Source organism: Aulostomus chinensis, chromosome 18 (genome assembly GCF_037954235.1).
Source record: "Aulostomus chinensis isolate RoL2024-O1b breed Wild chromosome 18, RoL_Achi_v1.0, whole genome shotgun sequence".
In the NCBI taxonomy this organism is placed as follows: Eukaryota; Metazoa; Chordata; class Actinopteri; order Syngnathiformes; family Aulostomidae; genus Aulostomus; species Aulostomus chinensis.
This window is the reverse complement of record NC_141337.1, coordinates 22594565-22621439: the sequence shown is the minus strand read 5'-3', so window position 1 is coordinate 22621439 and position 26875 is coordinate 22594565. Positions and strand designations below refer to the sequence as shown.

Below are 26875 nucleotides of genomic sequence, written 5' to 3'. Positions count from 1 at the left end.
TACGCGCCCACATCAGGAACACCGCACCCAGCTCAACCTGAGAACACAACCTGAGGACAGCGCCGTGGAGCGTGCGTCAGTTACCTGCCATCCATCTTCTCTATAGAACATTCTGATGAACAGGACTCACAGGTTATGTAGAATCAGATGTCATATGTACCGTATAACCTCTCAGCCAGGCAGTCGGCCGCTCCGTCGCCACATGTCAATGCATGTGATCCCAATTTTACAGAGCAGCTACTTACTCACTTAAAAAGACACACACAAGCAAGTGGAGCTTCAAAGCAGGGAACGGCATTCCTCAATATAGTCATAGATTACACTCTTATCTGCCAGCCCATTTTGTCTCAGCAAAAGCTGGCTTAAAAAAACATATTTAGCCTGGTAAGATTGGTGCATATGTTGCTACTCTGCATCAGTATTCCTCTCTCTCTCTCTGCCAAGGAAGCAGGTCACACACAGTTGTTGTTGCACGGTGTGTGTAGGCAGGTTGGTGGGTGTTTTTTAGGCTCCAAATCCACCCACCTCTAAAACTGTAGTGGGAAAAAAAAAATATGGTAAAAAGGACGATAGAATCAGCTGCCAACTCGTCTCCCTCTCTCTCTCTGTTTAAAAACACACACTCATACCTGCCTGGAGGAGAACTTCCTTCACGAAAGGTCAGCTAAGTGACATGCTGCCTACTCACTCACCCCCACAGCTAAAATCCCACATTCCCTCTCCCAAAACCCGTGTTCCTGTGTATCGTACGAACGCTGAAAGTAAAAACAAACCAAAAAAACAAAACTCATGTTCACACTGACTTGCTACATTCTTCCGCTTATGTTCACAGGAATGGTTTTCACATTCCAATGATAATGTGTTGGTGATAGAGAAAGAGAGGTTTTTCATTCAGTGCTCTTGTCTTGACTGTCCCTGAATGAGCCTTTCACCTCTGCACCAGTTTCCTCTCTGAGCGTGTTTGTCTGGTTTGATCGGGAGCCTCTCATCTGTACTTGGCTCGATGCAGCAAAGCTTTTCGATATGTCGATTGATTTGTCAAACAGAGTTCATCCCTAAAAAAAAAAAAAAAGACCTCATATACACAACAGTTTGAAGAATACAGAAAGGTTAAAAAGTAGTACATCCACAGAACCTTTGGGAAGGTACAGAATGAAAGTCTAAATTTGCCTGAAAAAAATAGTATTATAGGGTGACATCATTGAAAAAAATTGTTAGGTCAGAAAATATTCATAATATTTCCGTCCCAGCGAGTTGGCTGATAGACGGTGAGGGCTCTCTGAGCCAGGAGCGAGAACGCGCTGGTGTCGTGTCATGTCTGTGCCGTCACCGACCTCAGCGCCCCGGGGGTCACCAGGAGATCCGGGTGAGAAACACAAGCCTTCATTCTCCTATCAGAGAGCATTTAGCCAAATTATTCTCATTGAATTGTGACTTTACCACAAAAGACTCCTCTTGCATTGCTGTCGGTCTTATCAATGTGTTTTAAAAAGTATGTTTAAAAAGTGCACGAGCCTCTAGGACGAAGTGTAAAATCCTACTGGCCTGTCTGTGACCACATTCTGACCAGAAGTTCCTGGTTCTTCTCCCCAGGAACTAAAAAGGCTCCTGTGGCCCTTTGTGTGCTGCATTCTGACCAAGTCCCAGGGAGATTATGCAAATTAGATGGATAACATTGCGAAACACAGTAAAAGTCGAGCCGCTCAAACCACAAGCTTGACCGCAGGTCTCAGCCGCTCCAGTCTTTATGGTCCTCGGTTCTGTTTTTTGTAGTCTTGCTTCAGCTTCTACCAGGGGTGTTTTGGGCAGTGTTCAGTTCAGCTAATTTAGCAGCAATACTTCACATAAACTTGCTCGTTCTGGGTCGCCGACTCCAACTCCCGCTGAGCTCCTTCCTCAACATGAATGCTGAGCAAAGCTTGCAGCTCGCTGTCAGCCAGCGGTGGTAGTTGTCCTCTGTGTGTCAGTAACTCCCAAAATCCTGCTGATGACACGTAAAACCAGGGGTCCCCAAACTTTTTTCTGCGAGGGCCACATAACTTTCCCCTTCTCTGATGGGAATGAAATAATGACAAATACATCTTTTATTGAACATTCATTATTTTAAAATGCGTTTGTCAGGCACAGTCTCATAACGCTAGAGCTCTCTTTTATAGCGAAAACACGCTTCTAAAATGTCCAATGTGTGTCCTAAAAACCGTACTGCTTGAATGTTACTTGAATCTCAGCGAGGCGAGTCAGACTCCGTTTCGTTCAACTGCCCGACGGGCTTCTTTAAATGTTCCTGCATCGCCGCCATGACACCAAGGTCTGCTTAGCACCCTTAGCTAGTAGTCTTTTTATTCGTATCCAGGCTAAAATGCCACCAAACTTTAGAAGTTTTGGTGCGCGTACCTGATGTTGACGCAGCGTTCCTGTATGTTACCGCTCAGAGACAGAGACGCCACTGCGCATGAGCGACTCTCGGCAGAGATTATAATCAAGAGAGATGCTTCACTCTGTTGGAAAACGCGTGTGGCGACAACAGTCGACAATGGAATTCATTGTCGACGATTTCTATTATCGATTTTTGTCGACAACGTCGACTAATCGTTGCAGCCCTAGTGAACACACCTTAATAGTTAATAATGAGAATAGTTCATCGCTAGTTATCAATTTTATTATCAAATACAAACACGCATATGGAAAAAAAATCAAAATGCGTCTCTGGTATTGTTCAGGGGGCCGGGCCAAATGTGGATGGTCCGTAGTTTGGGGACTACTGCGTAAAACAATCACATCAAGGAACCAAGCAGCGTGAGTTTGCAGCTGCAGGCATTGAAACATGGCGGGTGAAATGTTTCACCATTGTTACTCAACCAATCAGGAATATTCAGCATTGCAGGCCGCGCCCCCACATTTCCCAGGCTATTGAATAGTTTTAACCCCCCCAGCAGGGTCTTTTCCTGATGTGTGTCAGTCTGCCAAGAACTTTATTTAAACCCTGGTTCTTGCGGTCGGAAGACACGGACTCCCTCGTAAAGTTTCTGCTTCCTGCGGTGGGAATCAGCTGATCTGTACACTCTGTCCTTTGCTCTTTTCATGGGATTCTTGACAATTGGAACATTTGAACCTTGAAGTTAAAAAAAAAACAATAAATTAAAAAAAAATGCTATGAGGAATGGAAGCAGCTCTGATGTACAACAGAAGCCTTGAATTCATCATCAGGTGAATTAAAGCCTGATGAAGTTCCTTTGGCGACCCCTTCAGCTTTTATTGTAACGTCTCAATCACAACACTGGCACTCCTAAAGGATAAAGCACAAGACAACCTCGCCCCACTCGACTCTCCCGACCCTGTCCTGCTTTAGCAAAGACACACACACACTCACACACACACACACACACACACACACACACACACACATTCATATGGAAAAATGGGACGAACCTCATGGTGCATTCAAGTGAACCTTCTCAACCAAATATTTATTGCTGAAATAGCCACAAAGGTTGTTTGTAACTGGAAAGTTGGTATTTTTTTCTTATTTTCCTTTGTTAGAATTCATATGTTGTGATTTTTCCCTGCATTCTGAAGGATTTCAGGACAAAGCTAAATCATAGACCCCAGTCATTTGCATCCTTCTCCTGGAACCAGTGAGCCATCAGGTCACGAGCAGTCTTTCCTTGCTCTGCTCTTCGTCTCATTTCTCTCTTCCAAGCAGCCAAACGCTCATTTGTTTTGGTCGTAGTCGTACTCCCCCCCCCCACTTTCACAGCCAATTTGGTCGGCAGTCAGCCATCGTCATATATTCTTTTACATTCTGACAGTATTTCTGGTTAACTGCTGACACCAGCTTGTACTGTACATCTGTCACTGTAGCTCTTGGGGGATGGAAGTCATTTCTATCCGCTGCTTATAGAATAACATATATTGTGCAAGAGCTCTGTTTCCTCTCAACTGCTCTCTGCTTCTCCCTCCGCCATCCTTCTTAAGATTAATCTGGGATGTCTGTTTCATTTGGCATTACCTGCTGCCTCTTAATTAGCCCCTCTGCTGAGGTCTCATTTGTTTGCCTGGGAGACTCCAGCACTAGCTGGGAAGATGAGATGAGGAGCTCGGGCTCTTTCTAGTTGCTTTTGCCCTAAAATTGGAGTGAAAGGAGAGAAGAAGAGGAACATTTGCAAATCTTAACTTGTGACTATACAGTGTGGGGTTGCACAACTAAACAAGACTGCAATATTGCTGATACCGCAAACGTTGCGCCAACACATCATTTTCTACAGACACAAGGAAACGTCTTTCTCTAATTGAAACCCCCCCCCCCTCAAAAAAACAAATCACGCCACGATCACTTTCATGGGTTATTCACTGAACTTTGAATAATGACGTGAAGTGAACACTAATATTGCAAATGATGTCACGATTGCACAGACAGGCAAAGTCATCCCGATTAGGTATTTCGTGTAAATCGTGCAGAACTAATAGAGTGACACGCAATACAGGGATGACACGTTTGCTGCCTTCAGAGCTGTAGCCAGGCCAACATCATAGCTTGTATTTATGTTTGTGTAGGTGTGTGTAAAGTTTGGGTGCTGATGGAGGTGTGTGTGTGTGTGTGTGTGTGTGTGTGTGTGTGTGTGTGTAGGAGTTTGTAGGAGTCATTTTCACCTTTAATGAGTGGCGCTATCAGCGTGGAGAGCGCTTGTGGCTCTGGAGAGGCAAAAGAGAGGGTGTTTGAAATTATGAAAAACTTTGTGTGTTTGTGTGTTTATCATTCATGAAAGAAAATACTCATTATTTAAACTGTGACTCTCACTTCTGATTCGCCGCCACCACCTACAGAGCAGTTGAGCCCCCCCCCCCCGTGTGTGTATTTGTGTGTGTGTGTTTGTGACAGAGACCCAACCCAAGAGCAGCTTGCACAGATGGAGGAAGATTAAAAGACAGTGTGTGTGTGTGTGTGTGTGTGTGTGTGTGTGTGTGTGTGTGTGTGTGTGTGTGTGTATTGTGTGGGTTTGCCAACAATAGATTTTCTACCCAGTAGCTGCTTTGCATACTGAACAAGTGTTGGAGGTTTTGTTGTTGCCAAATGAAGTCTACAACACATTGTTGCTTTCTTCTTGCTTTATGAAACGCTGGCTCTTTTGTCATGGATGACGTGGATGTTACAGAAGCAGAAGCCTTTCATCACCGTCCAAGTCATTGCAACCACAGTCTGAGAACCATCACAGCCTGACAGGTGTTGGTAACTATGAGAAGAAGTGAGTGATTAAGGGCTTTGCCACTCCTCATGTACCTTCCTGCTATAATCCCACGATTCAAATTAAAAGAAAAACCTTCTTGTGAGTGGTGTCACTGGAAATGAGTTGAACAAAGAGGAAACCTACATCCACTACTTTTACTGTGGAGAGAGGAATTCTCTGCTGTCTTTGCACTGCCTGCTGCTGAATGTCCAAGAGTCAGAACACTTGTTTCATGTGCAAGATTAACTTTGAAAAGCTTATTTTTATTCCAGCATAATGAAAACATGATGCATCTGTCGCGTGGTGCTATTTCAGGGGCCAAACCTGCTGCAGCTTTGAAGTCTTAAGACAGATTTTTTTTCTCAACAGATTGTTTTTTTCTATTTTTTCCAAAAGCTTCCGACTATACATTTCTTGATCATTCTCTTTGTCTCTGCTGTTGTAACAAGTAAGCAATGTGGCCCAGTCACCCTTTCATAGGGATCTCATGACATATCCAGGTTAGAAGGGCTATAATCCCAGCTGCTGGATCTGCCCCAGGATATCCTTCCGTTAGACATGCCTGGAACATCCAAACCAGCTCAGCTCCACATGAAGGGGCAGTTCTCCCCATCAGCACCTTCCTGATGTCTGCACTCCTCATCCTGTCAAGATGATTTTCTGTAGCTTCCTATTCACCGTGACAGCAGTGGGACGACGCTGCTGCTGGACTGATCCACCTGTCAATCTCACACGTCGTCCTGCTCTCACCAGTCAACAAGACCTTTACTAGAACTCCTCTGCTCACTCCAGCAACTTGTTCTCATCGCAAAGGGGGCAATTTAATTTTCCTGCAGCGCACCATGGCTTCAGGCTCTCCTCCGGTGTCAGACTGGGCTGCTAACTGCCCCATTGAGTTCAACAGTCGGTCTGTTAAAGCAGTGCAAGAACATCATTAAAACCAGAGATGCTCCTATTGCATTTTCTTGACCGATTCTGATTTTCCTGTCAGTGGGATCTGCCGTGACTTATTTTTCTTGCTTTTACAACTCAGATAAATAAATAAATAAATGAGGTGCTCTCCTGCTTCAAAAAGGTACAAATAGAATTCTTCTGAAAATGAGTTGCTGTGTATCCTGTTGTGTCTTGACATATCTTTTATTTATGGAGCAAAAGCCATTGTATGCAGCAGGCAAAGGAGGCAAGGGGAGGCTCGGGCCGGTTCTTGGCACTGGCTGCTAGCCCTTAGCTGCTTTCTCTTTGTTAGCTTCCTCAAACTGGTCAGGCTCAACTGGATGATGGAGTTTTAAGCGTCTGATTAGGTTTGTTGTTTGGAATGTTTTCGTTGTGGCTCCCTCACGAGATATTTTGGCCTTGCATGTTTCAAAAAATTGCAAGCTTGACCCCGAATTTCCACCTGGCATGGCTGGGACATCAATCAATATCCTAGCCAAACAATGCGCCAGCAGGTGAGTGGTCAGGAATCGGAAACATGTGACACTGACCAGCCGGTCATGCTGCAGACCGGCTCATTCCGGTCCTTGGCCTGGCAATCGTTGTATCCTTAATAAAAACTAAAAACCTAAATAATGCATTAACCAGAGACTTTGCTTGACCACAGTGCATTTGTTGCTGGAACCGTCAGGTTGGCAGCTGTCCTGCCAGACTGCCTCCACCCAAAAGAAGGAGACTGTCGCAGAAATAATTTGCGTCTGACAGCAAGTTTATAGAGGGTCAGCAAAAACCACTGTACTTTTATGTATGGATAGAATTCTACCTATGAGTCGACAACGTAAGAAATATCTGCATACATAATAGATAAGAAAATACGCTCCAGAGATGTCATTATCGTAGTTCTCTACATCGGCACCGTTGCTAACCCCATTCAGATGACTGTCGTGATGAGCTCCCATCAGCCAGGTGAGGAGCCTCCTCAGAGCTCTCTAACTTCTCCCCTGGCCTGCGTTCAGGAGAAAAATGGCTGCAGAGGTGAAGGAGCTCTTAAATCAGTTGCTGCTAATAAGGGGCGATGGGAAGCGAGAGCCAGAAGGCACCCTCTCTCCTCCCTCCTCCGCCCTCTGCTTCACCATGTCCTGGAGGAGGGCTGAGCAGAGACAAGTCAGGATGAAAGTTGAAAATGCATAAAAGCTTCCCAACTAATGCAATATGTCTACCCGTTTGGTCCGTATTATATTCTTAGAAACAATGTGGCTTGTGTAAGAACAGAAGAACGTTCTCAATCGATGACAAGCAACACAGAGACACTCCATTCGGATGGTTTTTACTATTGCCATGGTGGAGCAGAACTGACAAGCCATCTTTGTGTGTGTGTGTGTGTGTGTGTGTGTGTGTGTGTGTACATTGCTTGTTTTTTTTGTAGTTTTTAATTACAATAGAACATGACAGTAAAAATGGAGGGAGGTGCAGAACCAGACAATGATCCAAGCAAGGCAACAATGACAAAAATACAAAAGGAGGGCACAGGACACAAATGGAGTCCTGATACAACTCTGTTTCTCTGTGGACCACAGACTTTTGGTTCGTGTGTGCAAACTGAACCTTGAGTTGAGTATTGAAGGATTTGTTTTTAAATGGTTAAGTTTTCCGTCACAAACAGACTCAACACAAAACTTCAGAACGTTTTTCCAGAACAGCTGTGTTTGTAAGAGTGAAAACTGCCACCTGCTGACAGGAAGAGTTATTACATCTTACACTGGGGCAGAACGTACACGCTAGCTGTTCCTGTCTTTGTGGGGTGTTTGATAGCGCCACAAATAAAATGACTTCTCCAAAAATGTAATTTGCAAGGATTTCTTACGTTTGTAGGAAGTTGAAAATCTTCTGCTTTCCTAATTGTAAAAACTTCCCTCAAATGTCAACATGGGGTCTGGAGACCACCGAGAGTCCTGAGTGGGGCCTAACCCTAACCCTAACCCTAACCCTAACCCATAAAAGCAATAACCATGTGTATTTTCTCAGATTGTATTAACTTACTGTAAATAAAATAACGGTGAAATTCAACAGTTCATCAAATTATTCTGGGCCCTCAGAAACCCCCTCACGGACCTCTGGTGGTCCCCAGACGCCGTGTTGACCACTTATCTAATGAACAAGATTACATGAGAAGAAAATGTCTTTGGCTGTGGAAGGCAGACTTAGCAACGCACATGAGCTGCAGTTACAGATTAAATAAGTGGTGTGTTATGTTTGTGGGGTGGTGCAATGGTGAAAGCAGAAGATTTTCACTTTCCTGCAAATGTAAATGTGCTTACGTTTGTGGGTTTCTTACATTAAAAGCTGCAGATTTGTCTTCTGTTTGTGGGCTGTTACATTTTTGCAGGTCTAACAGTATTCAAGTGCAGCTTTTTGTTCTCGACAGAGATATCACAGCCAGCGTAGCAAGGATGAGTTTCTGCTGCTGTTGCTGCTGCTGTTTCAACCTCCACCTGGCACAGGAGGGCAGAGCGAGAGAAGCCGCCAGGGGAAAATGTCGTCTACTTCCTGCCTCGGCCATATTCTGATCCGTATTTGTGTATTTTTGTCTTTTGTAGGAGGAGCCAGTGAGGAAACCTCCCTGTACACGCTAAGAGGCAGAGCCAAGCACCTGGTTCTCTGATGGACAGTGGAGAAACACCAGCATTTTTACCAGAAAGAAGGGGAGTTCGCAATCACAGATTCATTCACAGCCTTTAATGGTGTCGTCAGTTTCAACACAACTGTTTTCATCCAGTCCAAACCACCAGTATTGTTTGCATCCTTTTTAAATGACATCCGATTGAAGACTACTGAAGATTGACTGAACACAGCTATACCTCCTCCTCCATCCTCTCCTCCTCAGATCCAGTCAGAGAAACCTCTTCTGCTTTCTACCTCCCAAAGAAATAGAAACGGAAAGAAGAAAAAAAAAAAGCAATTTATTATCTGGTTTCTCTTCGTCTGTTTCTTTCCTTTGTGCAACATCTCTTCATTTACCTCAGGGATTTTCTCCCACTGCCTACCTCCTCCACCAAAACAGCCAACCCAGTGACTGGAACACAGAGCAAAAACACACCTGTGACCTCTCACTGCTGTTACCGTGACAACCTGTATTGCCTCTCAAGCTCTCCTCACCACACCCGTGACGACCAGCAATGACCTTGGACCTCCGGCCACCTACCAGCTCAGACCTGCTCACTGCCTGAATTGTACCACACTTGTAGCCTGAATCTCCAGGCTAGTTAATACTGGACGGAGCAGTGTCATCTACCCAGAAAGGAAGCTACACACTCACAATAGCCTCGCTGTTCCATACAATATACCTGGCAGACAACTATATACCTCAGCACACAAACTTTCAAGACAGTCAAGGAAACAGAAGGGAAGTGTTCAGCAACAACAGTCACTGTCCCGGTGCTTCACTCTGCTCACCAGCGTGGTGCTTTGATCTACCCAGTAGACAGCTCACTTCAGCATCTTCCATTTGCCTTAGAGGCAGGAGTATAGCAACGGTAGCCAGGGAGGCCTCCAGAGGATCACTGTGGAGTACCGCATGGCAAATGACTTTACTCCATTTGCTTTCCAGCAAGTCACACCATACCCAAGCCCAACAGTCTTAGCAGTAGCATAAATTAGCCCAAGAGGCCTTCCGAGATCACATAAGAGGTTCAACTGCCTTGAGCTTCCTTTCACCCAGCAAGCCTCCAGATAGGGACATGTGGAGTTGAAGTTCCTGGGAACTGTCATCAGAAGGCCCCCACAAAGAATGTAGAAGTTCCTGGTAGATAAAACTTTGACTATAATCCTTTGAAAGTGAGGTAAATACCAAGAATATCCACCCTGTGTGACACAAAAGAGAGGGAAAAAAGAGGAACACGCACCCGAAGACTAAAGCGAGGAATGCATTGGTGAGTTTGTTTATCTCATTTTCTACACTTTTTTCTACACTCTCTTCCTTGGTTACTGGCTCGTCTGTCCGGGGTGTGAAGAATGTGGTGGTGTTACAGTAGGGATGAATAAGATGGACATATTTCCCTGCTCGCTCCCGTTACTTGGCCAGATTTCATATTTTTCGCTTCTTATCTTTCATCTCTGTGTATCAGTAACTGACATTCAAATGGCATTTCAGCCTTATTAGATGATAGAGTGGAGACAGACAGGAGATTAATGAGAGATGGAGGGAGCGCTTCACAATAAAGGTCATTAACTGAGTTTGAACTCTGTGACAATAACATCTTTGCAATGCAACCTCATAGAGAAGAGATTTGGCATGAAGTACAGGCCTCGGGGATAAAGTGGCACTCTCTTATTTCTGGTCAGCAGTCATGTATTTTAGCTAGAAAAACACTATGTTCTTTGTCTGCAGCAATCTGAAAAAGTATTCAGCCTTCAAAAGAAGTCAAAATGCTTTGACTGAGATTTTCAAACCAAACATATCAGCGATTTTGTAACTGACTATAGAAAATGACTCTCACTGAAAATCAGATTAACACAAATTTCAACAGACATTTAAAACTAAATTAGAATATGTCCTTGTAGTGAAATATAGTGAATACCCTCGGTAGCCTGGAGTCCATTGTTGTAGAACAGCTTGTCCTCAAATGCGGTGAAGACAAAATACCGTTGTGCAAGCCTGGAAGTATCTGATTGCATTGCCAAAGAGAGTTTGTGGCTGATTTTGATGTTGTTGTGCAAAAATAGATCTTCAGAGAAGAGAAATGCTCCTAAAAGGTCCCGTGGTCTGCTGAAAATTGAGGATGGAGGGACGGCATATCACAATGATGAGTCAGCACTGCAGCTCGGCACCATTCATTACACGTGCGTTGCGCAAGGTCTACTTCCTGCCAAGTTAACATTTAAGCGATATGCAGACCTCTGGAGACTGTGCTGAAGTGTCCTTGAGCAAGAAACTGAACCCCTTCAGCCTCCAACACTGCCTTGACTGCCATCAAGGTGGAACGTGTGTGTGTGTGTGTGTGTGTGTGTGTGTGTGTGTGTGTGTGTGTCAGTGGGGTTTTTGGAATGAATAATATGTTGAGTTGAATTCAAACCCACCTGTAACCATTGCAAGTTCTACGTTCCAGTGGCAGTGAGTGACATGTTTTCCACAAAGACACGTGCTGCAGTGAGTCACAGATCTCTACTGAATACACACTGCATCGACTTTGCATTTTGAGAGAAAGTTTGGATTTTTTCGAGTGTGAAACTATTGCCCGAGTTGCCTTTAGGCCAGATTTAAGTTTCACGTTGCTCGATTAAACTTTAATGCAACTCATGGAATGATTGCAATGGAACTTGACATTGCAAGTCCCCTGCAACAACATAATGAACAAAAACTAGCGACCGAAAAGTAGCTTTTCTGTCTCTTGCATATTCTTCTTGCATTGGCTTTTGTTATAATGTCTGTCACACGAAACAGGATGAGGTGCGTAGTTGTATGGAGGAACAAACACAGCCCCAAAAAGCTAATGCTTTTTTTCTTCATATGTATTTCTGGTGTGTGTAATTTCATATCATATATATGCCCCCGAAATGTCTGCTGATTAAGCTGGGGTGAGAGGCTCCTTCTGCCTGTTTTTCAACCCCTATGAGCGTGGAATATCCACATGGAACACGTCAGGGATAGCTGGAGAGGGAGCTAAATTTATTTAGCTCACTAGTTAGCTTGCTACTCACTAGTTAGCTTGCTACTCACTTGTTAGCTTGTTTCATCGAATCGTTTTTCCATCTGTTCTGAAAAATCTGGAAGGTGTCATGTTAGCTCCACGATTCAGTTATTTATTAACGTCGGTTAGCAGAGGGCTACACGGGACTTGCTTGCTGCTCTGTTGCTCCGTAACATTGCCTGGCAGTAAAAGGGTTGATCTGTTTGGTCTGATAACGTTGATAAAGACTGACATGATTGTTCAGCCTTTGCTAGCAGAGAGCTAGCCAGTACCAGTCGCACACCATCCATCCTATGGTTACCCTTGATCATTCACGATTGACTCATACAAACATCAAGTCCCACTCATCAAACTGTGCTCTGACATCCATATATATTATATATGGATGGCTCTGTCACATTGAGTAAAGCATCTCCAACTGCTGCTGAACATATCTTGTTGAAAAATGACAGTCAAAATCCTGTACAAACATGCTGAGGAGACCCAGGTGGTTTAAGATCTAGACGAGGATCGAAGTGTGAGGGTTCATCAACGGGGCGCAGGCAACGGGAGCCTCGGGAGCTTCTGGAGCAACAATGGCGATTATTATGTTAAATCAGCATTAAGATTTACAGGGAAGAAATCAGTAAATAGGCTTGGAAATCGTAATGTGGTGGTGCGATATGTAAAGAAACACATGAAGACATTCAAGAAGCCTCCTGCTACAAGTTCACACCAGGATAAAGCAGCAACAAACAGATCCGTTTATCACATATCTGCACCAACATATGCAGATATGTGAGCGGAATGTTGACGGGAACATGTGCACACATGGACAGAGACTGAGCCTCCTTGTTTCAGTCTCCAAGTCAGCTCAGCCCTTTATCAACAAGTACACAACAGTTCAGATACTTCATTTTTACAGTAATGAACCTATACAGATATTTTGTCTTCATCAGATTTGCATGCATTTACTTTTTACATTCGTGCTTATTGATTTTTGTACAGCAGTATTTCTATTCCAAAGATTTTAAACTTGCATGCGGAAATTATGCAATCACGACTTTTAGTTCAATTTTTTTCAAGTTTTTTCTGATTTTACGTTTAGAAAAAAAAATAGTTCTACATTTTGCAGCGTTGGTCGAAATTTACGATTATTAATGTCATGGCAACTTAACCTAAAATGAATCCATGGTCTGCATTGCTGACCATTTTGAGGTTTGGCTAGTTTTTCCCAGCTGTCACTGGGCAGGGTCACCCTGGACAGGCTGTCCATCCCTGGATGACTGTCGTCAAATGTTTAAAAAGTGACCAGAACTTCAATGTATTTAGGTCTGAAACTAAATAGAAATTAACGCTCCCAAAACGATGGCGGGACACGAAGTCTCATCACAAAGAACTCACGGTTGCTTTCTGCTCACGGAAGTGCTCAGACTTTTAGACAACTAAAACATGACTCAATAAAATCTGGATGACGAAATCTCATGAAAGTGACCAAGAAAAGGACTGAGACTAAGTTAAAGAGACATGTCTGCAATAACCAACACCTGTGTGATGGTACTACAACTGTCAGTGTGAGATTCCAAAACATTTTAAAATGATCCAACGTTGCATATGAAGCGCCGTAGTAGAACCAGCGGGTGATGTTTGAGGCACTGTATGTAAAGAGCGACGTGTTTTTGTTCTCGTGCCCTCCGTGCACACACACACCATCCAGCTCGCACGACAGCTCGTTTTCTCAATTTAGCTCGTAGCGTTTAGCCGACACCCGCCTCACTGATGCTGTTTTATGCCGGGAACAATCTGCTCTCAGCCTTCTGTGCACGGCCTGGGTGGGGGTGACTACAGAATCTAGACATCACTTTTGAATTAGTAAATGAGACAAGCAGTTAGTGAAATCAAAGACCTTTCATCCCTCATTGATTACATCACTCGCGGCCAGGACATGTCAATCTTTTTCCTTTTTCCTAAATATCAAGCACCTTTGGTTTGGGTGGAAGTAGGAGCTTTTTTTGTGCTCTCTCCTGTAACAGATTCAGATTCGTGGAGATCTTGAGATGTGTGAATGCAAGTGTCTTATTTTTGTGTGTGTGAGAAAGAGAGAATCGCAGAAGAGAGAGCAAGAGAGGCAGTACGCTTCTGCCAGTCTCCTGCTGAGTCTCAGCTTAACAAACAACACAAATTTGTACTTCACTTTTGTAGTACGGCCATTTAGATCCCCTGAGGCTCAACCCAATGGAACCCAGTTTACAGAGCCCAACCCTCGTGGATCATGTTGATCCAGCACCAAAGACACAGGATATGCCTTTTCTGTTCTGTTCTGTCTGTGTCTCTGGTGCAGACGTGCGGTCTTCTCAGCTGCTGTTCTGGACTTCATGCTGCAGTGGGCCACTCATATGGAAGAAACTATTCTGCAGTTCATTTTGATCAGATGAACTTACTTTGTGCACAAAAACAAAGCAGTTTATTTCACATCTTGAAAAGGAGACATTTCAGCTGTAAAAAAAAAAAAAGAAAAAAAAAGAACAATTTGGCCTAGATTTGTGAAAGCATTTGTGATCTGTGGTCATTTATTATAAATGTGGATGTGATTCTTGAGATTCCTGCTGAGACATAATGTACAGAAGTGACGCCATGTTTTACATTTTCCTCAAAATACACTCACTTTTTCTTTTTGAAATAAGAAGCATACAGTAACAGGAGGGAATAAGAGTAGAGCTCAGACTAGATGTCATCGTGATAGAGAATGGAAAAGAGAGAACAATATGGGAGACAGAGATTGAGACGTCTGGGACTCCAACAGTACCGATGTCCAAGCCTCACCTCAGACACCCTCTGTCCTCTCCCCTCCTTCTGTCATTCAGAGGGAGTCACACATATATTATCTCACATCATTGATAGTCTCCTCACATGGCACCATAACTTATTCCCGCCCTCTGCTTCATGTTGCCACGGCAACGTACAGCCTTCCCCCGCCACCTGTGGCTCAGATACGCTGTGATGTATAGAACGCAGGACTCGCATCAGCCAATGAGATGGTGGCTGGTTTGTGCATTTTCTGTGTGGGGAGGGTGGGTACTGTCTGTCCCAGCTGTGTTTAAAACATGCAGAACCGATTTGGACCAACCAGATGGCTCTGTGGAGAGTGTGGATGTGATCACGTAGGTTGCTAAGTGGCCCAGTTGTTCTGCTGCCGCATTAAAGGGCACATGAGGCCGACTAAACCTGGATGAGATCTCATTATCTTGTTGGGCGTGTGTGTGTGTGTGTCTGTGCATGCGTGTGTGTTATGTACAGGTACGTGAAATTGGAGCATTAAGTGAGTCATCCATGAGCTGTCTTAGATTATTGCTGTTATCATGGTGCATGTTTGTATGAGTCAGTGCATACATGTGCTCATGCTGCTGAGCTTCACCGTCAATCAGTACTGTACTTCACTTGTTAGATAAATGGAACTGACAGAGATCAGAACGAACCCACACGCAATGCAAGTCTCATCAGGTTTTACATTAAAAATGCATGGAGATGTCTCCTTTGGATGGAAAATGTAGTTTCCTCCGGTGTCCGTCTGGACAGCTCCAAGAACGGCTTCAAGACAGGCAAGTAACAAGTGACAAGGAATGAAATTGATATTAAAAGAATAGTCCAGCAGTTTATGGCAGCATGCTCTTGATTCCCAAAGGTCTCTTGTTTGTCTCCCATGCATTGACATGAAGCCCATGGAAGATGACTCGAGATTAAAATAAGACTTTGGCCAAGGGTTAACTGCTAGCTGAGCTCTGTCCAAAGAAGGAAAACCAAGCAGCATCTCTAAATGATGAAGACCTTGTACCCCTTTCCTTTCATTTCATGTCCTGTCCTGTCCTGTCCTGTCCTGTCCTAGTCTGGTCCAGTCTAGTTGTGTTGTGCCCAATCAGAGTAGAAAAGTTTGAGACTGCAAAATTTACAAAGGTCCATCGTTGATCCAGCACGTATCTACAATGGCACGTTCAGGTCAGTGTCAGAGAACAAAATAGCTGCTTTTATGTACCGCTCTACTGAGTAGGATATGTTTATTGATTATTTGGAAAGGCCTTATTATTCTTCATTAGCAATAAAAAAAGCCCCTCTTTTATCAATCCAGCATAAAACCCTGCATACATCTGAGCAATGGAATCAAGGCAATATCATTAAAGGTCACGCCCCAGTACGTTCTGGTTTTGGAAGCCTCTCCCTTGATTTACAGCATGGAGACATATGATCCCATCGAGAAGAGGAACTTCTCCCACCATGAAATTGAAACCTTCAACCTTCTGCCCCAACTTCAACTCACACATCACTTAGGTTTTCTCACAAACATCGGTCGAAAAGAATCAATCCAAATTCGTGAGGGCGTCCCCTCAAGTTAGGTCATAGAAGCTGTGTACATACCCAGAGGTGTATACCCTCTCCCACCAGCTACACGTGCTATTAACCTGCACTTCCTCATATTGCAGTCTTGATCAGTTGATATTAGCTATTCAGCCCATTACCAGTGCAGAGAGGCTGCTGGGATGGGGAAGTAGGATGTCTTTCCTGAGTCCTTTCAGTTTATAGTATTTGTGCTGAAGAGTGTGGTGTCACCCTGATGACAAAGCAATAAACAGGCAAAAATCAAGAATGGAATAAAATAAAACGACATTTTCTGAACCTTGTTTAGGCTTCCCTGTTTTGTTTTTGTTTTTGTTTTTTTACAAAATAAGTGAAACGAAGGTTTTAATGGTTAATGAACACATGCTGGTCACTGATCTTTCTTGCAGTGGCGCTGAAGGCTAAGTCAACGTCACCTAGATTAGCTGTCTATACTCGAGGTATGTACTTGTAAAAAGGGTTTCTTTGTCATCTCGGCGTCATTTAGAAGCAAACTGACTGGTTCCATCTGGCTTGAAGGCATATTTTGAAGCAAGTACGGCATGAACAGAACAGGGTCGAGCACAGAGTCTTGTGGAACTCCATGAACAACTTTTGTATGGAGGGTGGCTGAATCGCTACGGACTGACAAGGACCTGATAAGCAGGACTTAGAGCAGCTCAGTGCAGCTCTTTTAATGGCAGTGAAGTGTTCCAGTCTCTGTAACAGGATTTGATGGCTGATACGGCCAAATACAGCAGTAAGATTTAACAAGACAGGTACAGTGACAGGCTTTTTGTGTAATGCAATTATGAGGTCATGATGCAGCCCTAAATTCTGACAAAAAAAACTTGTTGGGGAGCCACTCATAAAACTGATAGTCCACAGGTAACTCATGGTCCATAGAGAGAAAGGGAAGCTTGGATTTCTACAGTTGGCTTAAACATCTTGTTTGCAGAAGTGTCAAAGAACAACTGCTGGTTTTAGGGGCACTTACATGCTGGCGGAACGGTTTTGTTGAACCCCACCCAGGCGCAGGGACATCTGTGAGCCTTTTCTTCACAGTGAGGTTGCCAAGTTTGGTACGGCTGTATCAGTCCAGAGACAATACTACCGCTCCCTGCTGTATCTGACGTTCTCTGCTGCAGCCAGAGAAATATCCAGCCAGATGGATCAACAGTTGCTCAAAAAGAAATAAATCCACCATACAGTATCACTCCGCCGAAAACAACCAACTGTACTCTTATCGTGTTGTTACATTTGCTTTGGTTTATGTGTGTTAATATTTAGCTTCAGTTATATTAGAAGGCAAGTTTTTATTTTGATTCTGCACACATGGGTAGCCATTTCCACCTCCCCTCTGTATGGCTGATAGGCTTTACACAAAGAGTGGAAATCCATCTGTAAGGCGTCTCATCTGGTTACTCTACAACCTCGCTGTGATGAAAGACTGGAAAGTTACTGTGCCAGCGAGAAAATAGTCCAGCACACAACTTCTTCCTCACAGGGTCAGTTTATTCATCAGTTTTTGTGGAGATAAAGCAAAGAATACAATTTTTGAGGCAAATCAAATAGCGTACATCAGGTGGAATGCATTGCGGCTCTATGGCACAAGAGAAAAACATTTTGTACTTTTACTACCGCAGATTGGTATGTTGTTTTCCTCTGTTGCTGCTGACAGTAGTGCTCATTTGCTATTACTCAGGTTTTACCTTTATAATGACTAAGGCTTCATTAACTATTTAATTGGTAGCTGTGCACCAGGCAATTTGGATTCTTTTTAATTAGTACCCCCTCATTTGTTTCTCTCTCCCGGTCTCACTTCTTGACCAGAACACCCTTGTTAAAACATGCATGATATCACATCAGTGCTTTAAAATAGGTCAGCCTCATAAAATCAGACTGTTGGTGCACTGGGTTCCTCTGCAAAATTAAAGCTTAAACAGACTTAATGCACTGAATGACTTGATCATTGGGCCTGTGCAGATGGAGAGCACCTGAGCTTATTACCATCTGGCTGACGGTCCTGGTGGGCTTCTGCCTTAACACACACAACTATTATTAATGCAATATCATTTTAATGTATGGATGCTTTACTGGTTGAACTGGTTTAGCCGACCTCAGCACATTTACATCGGCCAAAGTTAAATGTCATTGTTATTTAACGTGTGCTGTCCACTTTACCGCAATCCATGTAGCATGCAGCTCACCTCCTAGCACTTAATCCATTCCTTACTTAATAAGGAAATACGTCTCTAGGAGACTTTTGCAGGACAGTGTAACTTTCGCACATCTGTGCCAAACAGTTTTCAGTTTAATTTCAGTTTTTAATTAATTTTTGGATTCGTAGCTGTTGAATTAGGAATCTTATATTCGTCTTCAGATAATCCCAGGGTGGGACGTCGTGTGCACAGACCCCTGCTAATGACAGAGAAAACTTAAAGCAGTATTTCGCTACGTTAACTGATCTGCCCAAAAATGTCCTCTTTTTTTTCTGTCTTTCTGTCCCTGCACACCCAATCTATCTTGAAGTACTTTAGAAGTACAGATACAGTTACAGTACAAAAAAAAAACTGGCTTAACTTCTCTCCTAAAAAAATGCCTTTGGCTTTAAAATGTACTCAAAGTTCGAGAGTATTACTGTTCATTCTAATCAAACATTATATAATTTAAAGCATTAAAAAAAACATTGCCAACAACGTATAGAAATGTACATGCGTGAACCCGTGTTCAGGGTCGACACGGAAAATCAGAGCATCAAGATGAACATGGAGACTCTGCTGCTTTACGGAAAGCTGTCGATGGAGGTTTAGATGTGGAGGAGTGTCAAGCATGATGAGGGATGGAAGTTGGAAGGAAGTTTTTATTTTTCATGTACGACAGCTATTTGCACTATTTTTTTTTTTGACATTTGAAATAATAGAATGTCTAAAAATCTGAAAAAAACACAAGCGCCTATTAAAGAATGAGCCGGGAGAGTCCCAGTTGTATCTAATTGTTCTGTCCTCACTCTGAAACCATCAAACACTAAGGACAAGTAATTTCACTACCTGACACAACCCAAGATTTATGGTAAAATATGGAAAATATGAAAGAAAAAAGTTTCCGCTCATGAATATAGGATGCACCAAAGATTAATATGCTGTTGTCTCACATCTGTTCCCCTACTTTTCTTTCCTCACTTCTTTATTCCCCTTTTCATCTCCACAATGTTTTACATCTAGTTTCCTCTTCTCTCCTCCGTTTCTGTTCTGGCTAATTAGAGACAGTTGGGAACTCGTGCGCCGACAGGTACTCCAGGAGACTCGGTTTAAAACGTATCCCTGTCTGACCCGTTTAGGTTGAAATTCATGTCTGGAAGGTACGTAATGACGCATTTCTAAAACAGTTCTGCTCAGATCCGTTCATTCATACAGGATTTGAAAGTACATATATTATGAAAAGTCTTTCTCACAACCTTTGCTGACAGTGTTCCAGGTGTGTCAACAAAGTCCCTGCATCCCAGCACACATTCCCAAGGTACAAGCCTGGCAGCCAGTAATCTTCAGAGCAGCATGAATACTAATGCCGACCAGCAAGCTTTTATTTCAGTCATGCTCATGTCAGGGAAGTGACCTTTTTCATTCCTAACACACTCTTATGGCAACATTAGCGCACAATATCAAAGAGTTCAAATGAGAAAGGTTTTGTGAATTCTACTCAGTTGACAGCAGATTATTCCTCAATGAGCCAATCATATTTGCTCGGGGTTTGCTGCTACAACCTAAACCTCTCATCCACAGTCATGCCTGTCACCTAGTGATGGCACAAAGCTCTGTTTAAGCCAAGATGTAACAAGAGCTGCTTCCATATACCTCTGCCCCATGTTGCACTGGCTGATGAGCATATTGAACATGGGAAACATATCAATTTAATCCCACGTGAGTCCTCTGAAATCACCAGGGCGTGTGTACATGCAGTATATTGGTCAAACAGTAACTTGGCAATAGAAAGAACACGTTGTACCTTATTGTTTTGTTGAATGTACAAACAATACAGCTGATGGTGTAATCAGCGCATGTCCCTGCCACCTGACCTGAATTACTGTCTCCCACTACTGAGCACAATCACCGACACAGTTGAGTCAAACAGTTTTCAGAAAATAGATTATCTGGATGTTTGTGTGGCTACAAAAAAAAGTCAATAGTTCATCTGCGTACTGTACCATAGAGTGTTGATCCCTGACCCCTGGCCATCAGGACCAGCACTAGAGACTGGACTGAGGTCAGATCAACATGGAGATAGAAATAGTTTGGAGTCAGCTTCAGAGAGAAAAATGTGGTGGTGCAACACTGTGATTTCTTTATGGGGAAGTATGAAGCGAAGAACAGAAGACTGCAGCTAAATAAGCAAATAACAGCAAAAGTTCTCTTTAACATGGCACAAATAAAATAATGCTCAGATACTTTGGACCACCTGCAGACGTGCTCATGCACCTGCTGTCCACACCTACTTTCAGAAGGTACCATGGAAACCATACATTCCCCCAATAGTTGCATGGCTCCTCCTTATTTTTTTTCTTTTCTGTTGCCGCCTTGTTCCCCTGCAGCAGGCACAGGAACAGTGCATGTGAGAACTTAGTAGACAATCGCTGATAGTTTCCAGTGCTTAAGTGACAAAGCTCTCCAAAGCATGTTTGGTTCTCTCTCATGCTAATGTAGCACCTCTTCTGCTGCTATGTTGGGTCCCAGCCTCTCTTTACTCTTTTGTCTCGAAACTGATGTCACGTCACAAAGATGTTTATCACACCTACGAAGGACAAGAACGCTGCCCCTCAGCAGGCTTCTGGAAGTTGGCCAATCAGAAGAAAGCTTATTTCTGTGAAAGATCAACAGAGGGGCTGCATCAAGAGTCAGTATAAGATAAGCCAGGACATTTTGAACTCCGCTACTCCGGTCAAGTCCCAGATTAAAGTATAAAGCTCTGTTAAGTCTGTTTTAATCTTTAACATGACTCAGAGCCATAAATGGATACAATATATAAATAATGAAGTTGCCTCTTCTCACGTGTGTTTCAGTCTAAACAGACCAGGCACTTGTTCCTGCAGTTCACCCATTCATCTTTATCATTTGTCTAAGAGGAAATGAGGAGATTCTAAGCTTGACGAATGAGGACTTGACCTTTTGAGTCTCTTGTTGTCTTCCTCCCATCCGTAGTTGAAAGAACTAAAACAGCACCTACTTGCCACTTTCTGAACACACAGTGCCTCCTTGTTGCTGTGTTTGTCTTCAGCGTTTTATTGTGACTCAAGTTTTTTTTATCCTCCGTCTTCAATCACTGCTTCTATTTTGATCTCTCATTATCTCCTGCCTCGCACTTCCCTTCTCTGTTGATTTCATTGTCTGTGTCATTATCTCTGTCACAGTCTCTTCTTCACTCTTTCTCTGACAGTCAGTTGCTCATCCTCCTGCTTTTTCCTTCCACTCTTAGTTGCTTTTGTTGTTTTTTTTCCCCCCACCAACTTCTCCTATCCTCAGCGCTCGTGGCCCGCCTGCAGGCACACTGAGTGAAACTTGGACGGACATCGAGTCCGTGGCCGGCTCCGTTCCAATATGTCAGCATGATCTGAGGCATTGCTGTCAGCTGCTCTCCTATAGAGGGGCGGCTGTGCTGTAAATACACCGAGACTATTGGCTGCACCATGCAACCAGGACAGTCATTTTGGTCCTGGCTTCAATTTGTTTTTGACTCAGATGGGACATTAGTCAAGCCTCAAACCTGATATGCAGGTCAGGTACATAGAAGGCAGTCTATATTGCAGAGTTCAGGGTAAACACTTCAAGATTACTTAGTGGGAAGTCCTCCCAACACCTTATCTTATGTTTAAATGAATACACACTGCAGAGGAAATTCCTTCCATGCAGGGGTTCAACAGTGAGGCCTTTAGACCAAACTGTAGCTGCCCATGTCTCAGCGTAGAGCAGCATCACACGGGAAAAGGGAGCCAGTGTGATCCGGGGATTTGGCGGTGATCTAGCCAGCAGCATCGAGACACATTCTTTACATTAACATGCACAGCAGCGTTGCAATTTTGAGCTCATTTGGACAATAATCTGAGTGAGACACTGCCATCGAAACTGCATCTTCCTATGAATAAAGCCATCGACAGAACGATGTGAACGCTTTCTGGGGTTTTTTAGGCAAAAAGGACATACGGCCTCCTCCGTGTTGACTGGCTTTCCTTTATTGTCTGGATTTAAGCCAAAAAATCTCAGGCGGTGGCAGTTGCGTTTTTTTTGTTTTTTTTCCTTTATGGGTCGTCCTGTGGCTGTATTCCCAGAGCCGCTGGCATTGCTCGTCACTTCTCTCCCTTGAGTTGCCTTCCAGCTCGTCGCGCCATTAGATCCCCAGGCACATGCCTCAATACATCTGCTGAAAAGAGAAGGAGCATCTACATATTTGGCAGTATAGAAAACAACAGCGTCAGTATGTTTCGGTATGCCGTTATAGCGTCATGCTGCCTAGACCTACTCTAGCATGTAAACTAAATCAATATTTTCTAAGAAACTTAACACTAAGAGAAGATCAAGTTTGATTATCGCTGTCTGTGTAAATGTAGCCAGGGACCTCTGGCAGGGTTTTTTCATGAACTGCTCTAACTGACAAGCAAACCAGGCTAGCACGAGTGCCAACAGATTTATATATGTCGTATACTCGTCTGTCTTCTCTCCCACACCCCCTTCCGTCCTGTCCTCAGGAGGAGCTACTCCTGTTTATATCCTGCTATTCAGGGTTTATTAGTCAATCCTCAAGCTGTTGATTTCTTCAGGCTCACATGTGCTGGTTCCCCCTCACCCAGTGTCCTTATGTGTGACACCCTGCTGCTCTCAATCAAAGCGAGATATAGGTCTAGGAAGTGTGTGTGCAGAGGCCGACACGGTTATGCAGCACAGCTCTATAAGTGGACGCGACGTGAGCAAACATCAGTGCGAACAATCGCTTGTTTTGCTCTTTTTATCTTCTGTCCATTTCACACTCAGTCAGCAGATTAATTTATGAGGTTGAAAAGCAGCAGATCTCTTCTGATCCACAGCATTTTTTACATAAGGTCATCAAAAGGGACGATGGTAGGAAGGAAAGCTGAGAGTGTACAGATTCAGATTAATCAGTCACTCAGTGTGGTGATGAAGGCTGATCAGCCTCACAGAATCCCGGATCAGATCCCAGAGAGCGGAGCTGAGGAAATGAGGAAAGCGTCGGTGATAAGTAGATAACTGAGGCACCACTCAATTACAGAACAAAAGAATCTCATGCCTTCTTTGTACTGCAAGATCAACCTTTGTGTACTTGAGTACACGCATCCGTGCACCAGGGCTCACCGAGCCGCTGTGCGTTCAGACGAGGTGTCACCACGAGGGTTTGCATTATTTATTATCATTTTGACATCATCCTCATCTGCACCATTTTTGAATGAGAACGTGAGTTTGCTCTCATCTTCAATATGGTCGAAATATCCCAATGATATTCAAATTTCCCATGGCATTAATGGGAATAAAAGACAAATTTCCCTCATCCTATACCGACATGTACATTTTTGTGTTCTCACAGGCAGGCAGGTTACTGGAACAAAATGAAGGGTTAGTATTCTCTTGTCACTTTAAATATCACTGATTTCAAAGTATTCATCTCAGAAATATCGCAACTCGTGTGTGGTCCTTAGGGTCAAGTGTGTGTGTGTGTGTGTGTGTGTGTGTGTGTGTGTGTGTGTGTGTGTGTGTGTGTGTGTATGATGTGGCCCCAAAGTCTCCTTTGTAGCTTGCAAGATGCCAGTTATCTGTTCACATTGAGAAAAAATATGTACACGGTGTAAGCTTGAATACACTTCGTGAAAGTTACCTTCAAAAGTCCAGTTTCTTCCTGTTTGCTCTCGTTTATTCCGTTATATTCCTGTTAATTGGTATTATGCATTCCAAGTGTTTCATAAAAGAAGGGGGGAAAAGAAGTCTGGGAACTTTCCAGCAGCCTATAAGGACCCACTGTTCCTTCACTGCAGCGTTTCTGTGCAGAGGGCTCCAGTTCACAGGTCATGGAGCTTATCGCTGTGACATTAATGCAAGTGCAGAAATGCATACCGACCCTTAGTGCAGCCTGGAGATGGAGAGAACAGATTTCCACTTGTCCTCACCATATGATAATAGAACAACTGGGTTTATAATTAGTTAGGCAACTCTTGAAATGATTCCCTGTGGTCACCGGAGCAGCAGCAGATGGGGGGTGCAAAGAGAAAGACCCACATCCACATAGCTGAACATGGAACGTGACTTCCAGCTTCGGGCTGTATCCAGTTTTTTTGATACCCTTAAACATTCCTCCGATTTTATCGCCTGCTATAGTTATTAATGACTAATTAGCAGCAGCAGGCTGTTGGAACGTAGCGTGCTACGACGCTACGACGCGCTGGCGTTTGGACTCCGCAGCAGTGAACCACGGAGTAGCTGTTTATGGGTGTTATACATTAACAGTGCAATACTACTAAAGATGACACCTTTTATAGGAGAGAAGTGAACATCTGCTGAAATCATGAAGGCACAGTTCAGAGGTGCTGGGCTGAATCTGAGTATGCCAGTGCTCTGCTCCACCACAATTAAGGGGACGGTCCTGTAAATGTACAGTTTATTGATTATGATTTCTTTTTAATCAGACAGCTCACCAGTACCGTGGGCTTGACTCAGCATTCCCTCAGAAGGACTTTTAAAACAGGATAAAACAGGCTGCTAATAAAGATACTTGGGTAAAATATTGGCCGATCTGTCAATGTTGAATTTTTTTAACTCCCTAACATCAGAATCAGTGTCTGCCCAAACCATCCAGCGCTGCTCAGGCTCCAGTGCAGACTGGAAAAGTAAATGCAGGTCGTATGTTTTCATACCCAGTTCAGTTAAGGTTCAGTTGCCGCCTTCAAAAACACGACAGTTTTCTTGTTTTTAAAAAAAAAAAAAAGAAAAGAAAAAAGAAGAAGAAGTTGAAGAAGTTAGACAAGTGCACATCAGTGGCATGATTTGTGCTAAACTGTAGTTGAAGAGCAGGCACTGATAACACTGAACATGTAGTGCTTCAGGAGGTTGGGCAGCAGTTGTTTGTCATTAGCAGGTGTCATGAGGTGCTGTACAGGTTTAAACGCTCATGGTTTTAGCGTTCGTTTTCACACATTCTCAGAGAAGCAGCACATAAGCTGACTCAACAGCTGGGAGCAAGGTGTCTGCCACCTCCTATATAGGATGCTTCCCTTTCAAGGTCAAGAGTGACATTTACCTCCCACAGTTTAGCTGTTTATTTGAACTGCATTCAGTGGGAAAGAGCGGCGACCCTCCACAGCTGTGAGCGTGCGGCTTCACGCAAACGCCGCCTTGTTGGGAAAGAGCCATGAACGCAGGCAGCTCTCTTCTCCTTTTCTTTTCTTTTCAAGTCACTAACACAATTCAGTTTCTTCCTTTTGCAGTCAAGCAGGTGATGTGTTGTTTCAGCAATCCCAGTCGCAGACACTGGCACGGCCTTTCCTTTGTGCTCTGGTGATTCATTGCTAGACTGTTTCCTGCGAAGCCTTTGACCTCTCCTTATTTGATCTGCTTTTGTCTTGCTGTTCCTAAAAAACAGGTGTACTTTAGGATAGTGGGGCTTAGCACCTCCGTTGCAGAGCCAAGATGCTTTATTTTTAATCACGTACTTTACATATTTCAAATTTGTAATCATCATTATCTTCAAGAATTTTCCATTTTTTGCCCCTGAATCTTGTTTTTTTCTTTTTTTTTTGTTTTGTTTTGTTAAAATTACATTTTCAGTTTTTGTAGCATTGCTGTGCTGTCTTTGTTCCTTCTGTTCTACTAGTTGCCAAATTGAAGCCCTCCCTCACGAGTACCGCTGTCTTTCGTGATTCTGTTGCAGTACATGTGCAACAGGGGGGCCCCTGTGATGAGACCTGGGTGAGCTTGAGGGTTTTTGCACACATGACTAACATTATTACTGATCACGTAGCCACGCTTGAATGAAGGCTTTTCAACTGATGTGTCCCTCCCAGGACTCATCCGAACGCTTGGATCGACCCATCTCTTGAGTCCACGGCGCCCTGTGGCCCAAGATCACCAAGCATATACAGGATTACCATCGTTTCAACTTGTTTGTGTACTTTGATAGGTTATGTTTAGAAAAAATACACAAGACTTTTTTGGGGGAGGGGGCAGGACCAGCTTTACTGGTGTGAGTAGGCCAATAGGGTTTTGTTTTTTTGCAAGTGAGAGGTTGAAATGAATCTGGCAGGCAGTAAAATCCCGCGGTGAGCTTCAGGTTTGCCTCAGATTTATTTCTCAGCTCCAGCACCTACTGTATAGGATTTTTAGAATTCCTCAACTGATGATATCATTCGATTGGATGGCTGAGGAGCTGAGAGAGGAATAACGGGCCGTATAGAAGCAAGGGATTAGCAGGAAGAGGAGGTCAGGTTGAGGAAGGCTGGGCTAGAGGTGAGTAGCACAATCGTCCCCCGCGCCCCGCCGCGTCCTCGGGGTCATACACCTCTTCATCTTCAGAGGACGAGATAGAAGAGAGAAAATGTGTGATGGGAGTGAGTCACACTTTTATAACTTATTTCTCTGTTTTTTTAGAGACCTGATTTATTGCTAGTTTATGGTGCACCATCTGGCTGCCTTG

General features: G+C 43.7%; 1 protein-coding gene across 6 annotated transcripts in view; it reads left to right on the top strand.

Annotated features, from left to right (window-relative positions):
• LOC147245767 (thyroid hormone receptor alpha) overlaps positions 1-26875 on the top strand; it is a 147694-nt gene that overhangs the window by 56399 nt on the left and 64420 nt on the right. For all 6 annotated transcript variants that reach the window (XM_086185647.1, XM_086185646.1, XM_086185642.1 and 3 more), the window contains one exon: positions 8756-10087. In XM_086185647.1, the coding sequence (XP_086041773.1) occupies positions 10080-10087 (8 nt within the window). In that variant the 5' untranslated portion in view covers positions 8756-10079. The remainder of the gene's footprint in view (positions 1-8755; positions 10088-26875) is intronic.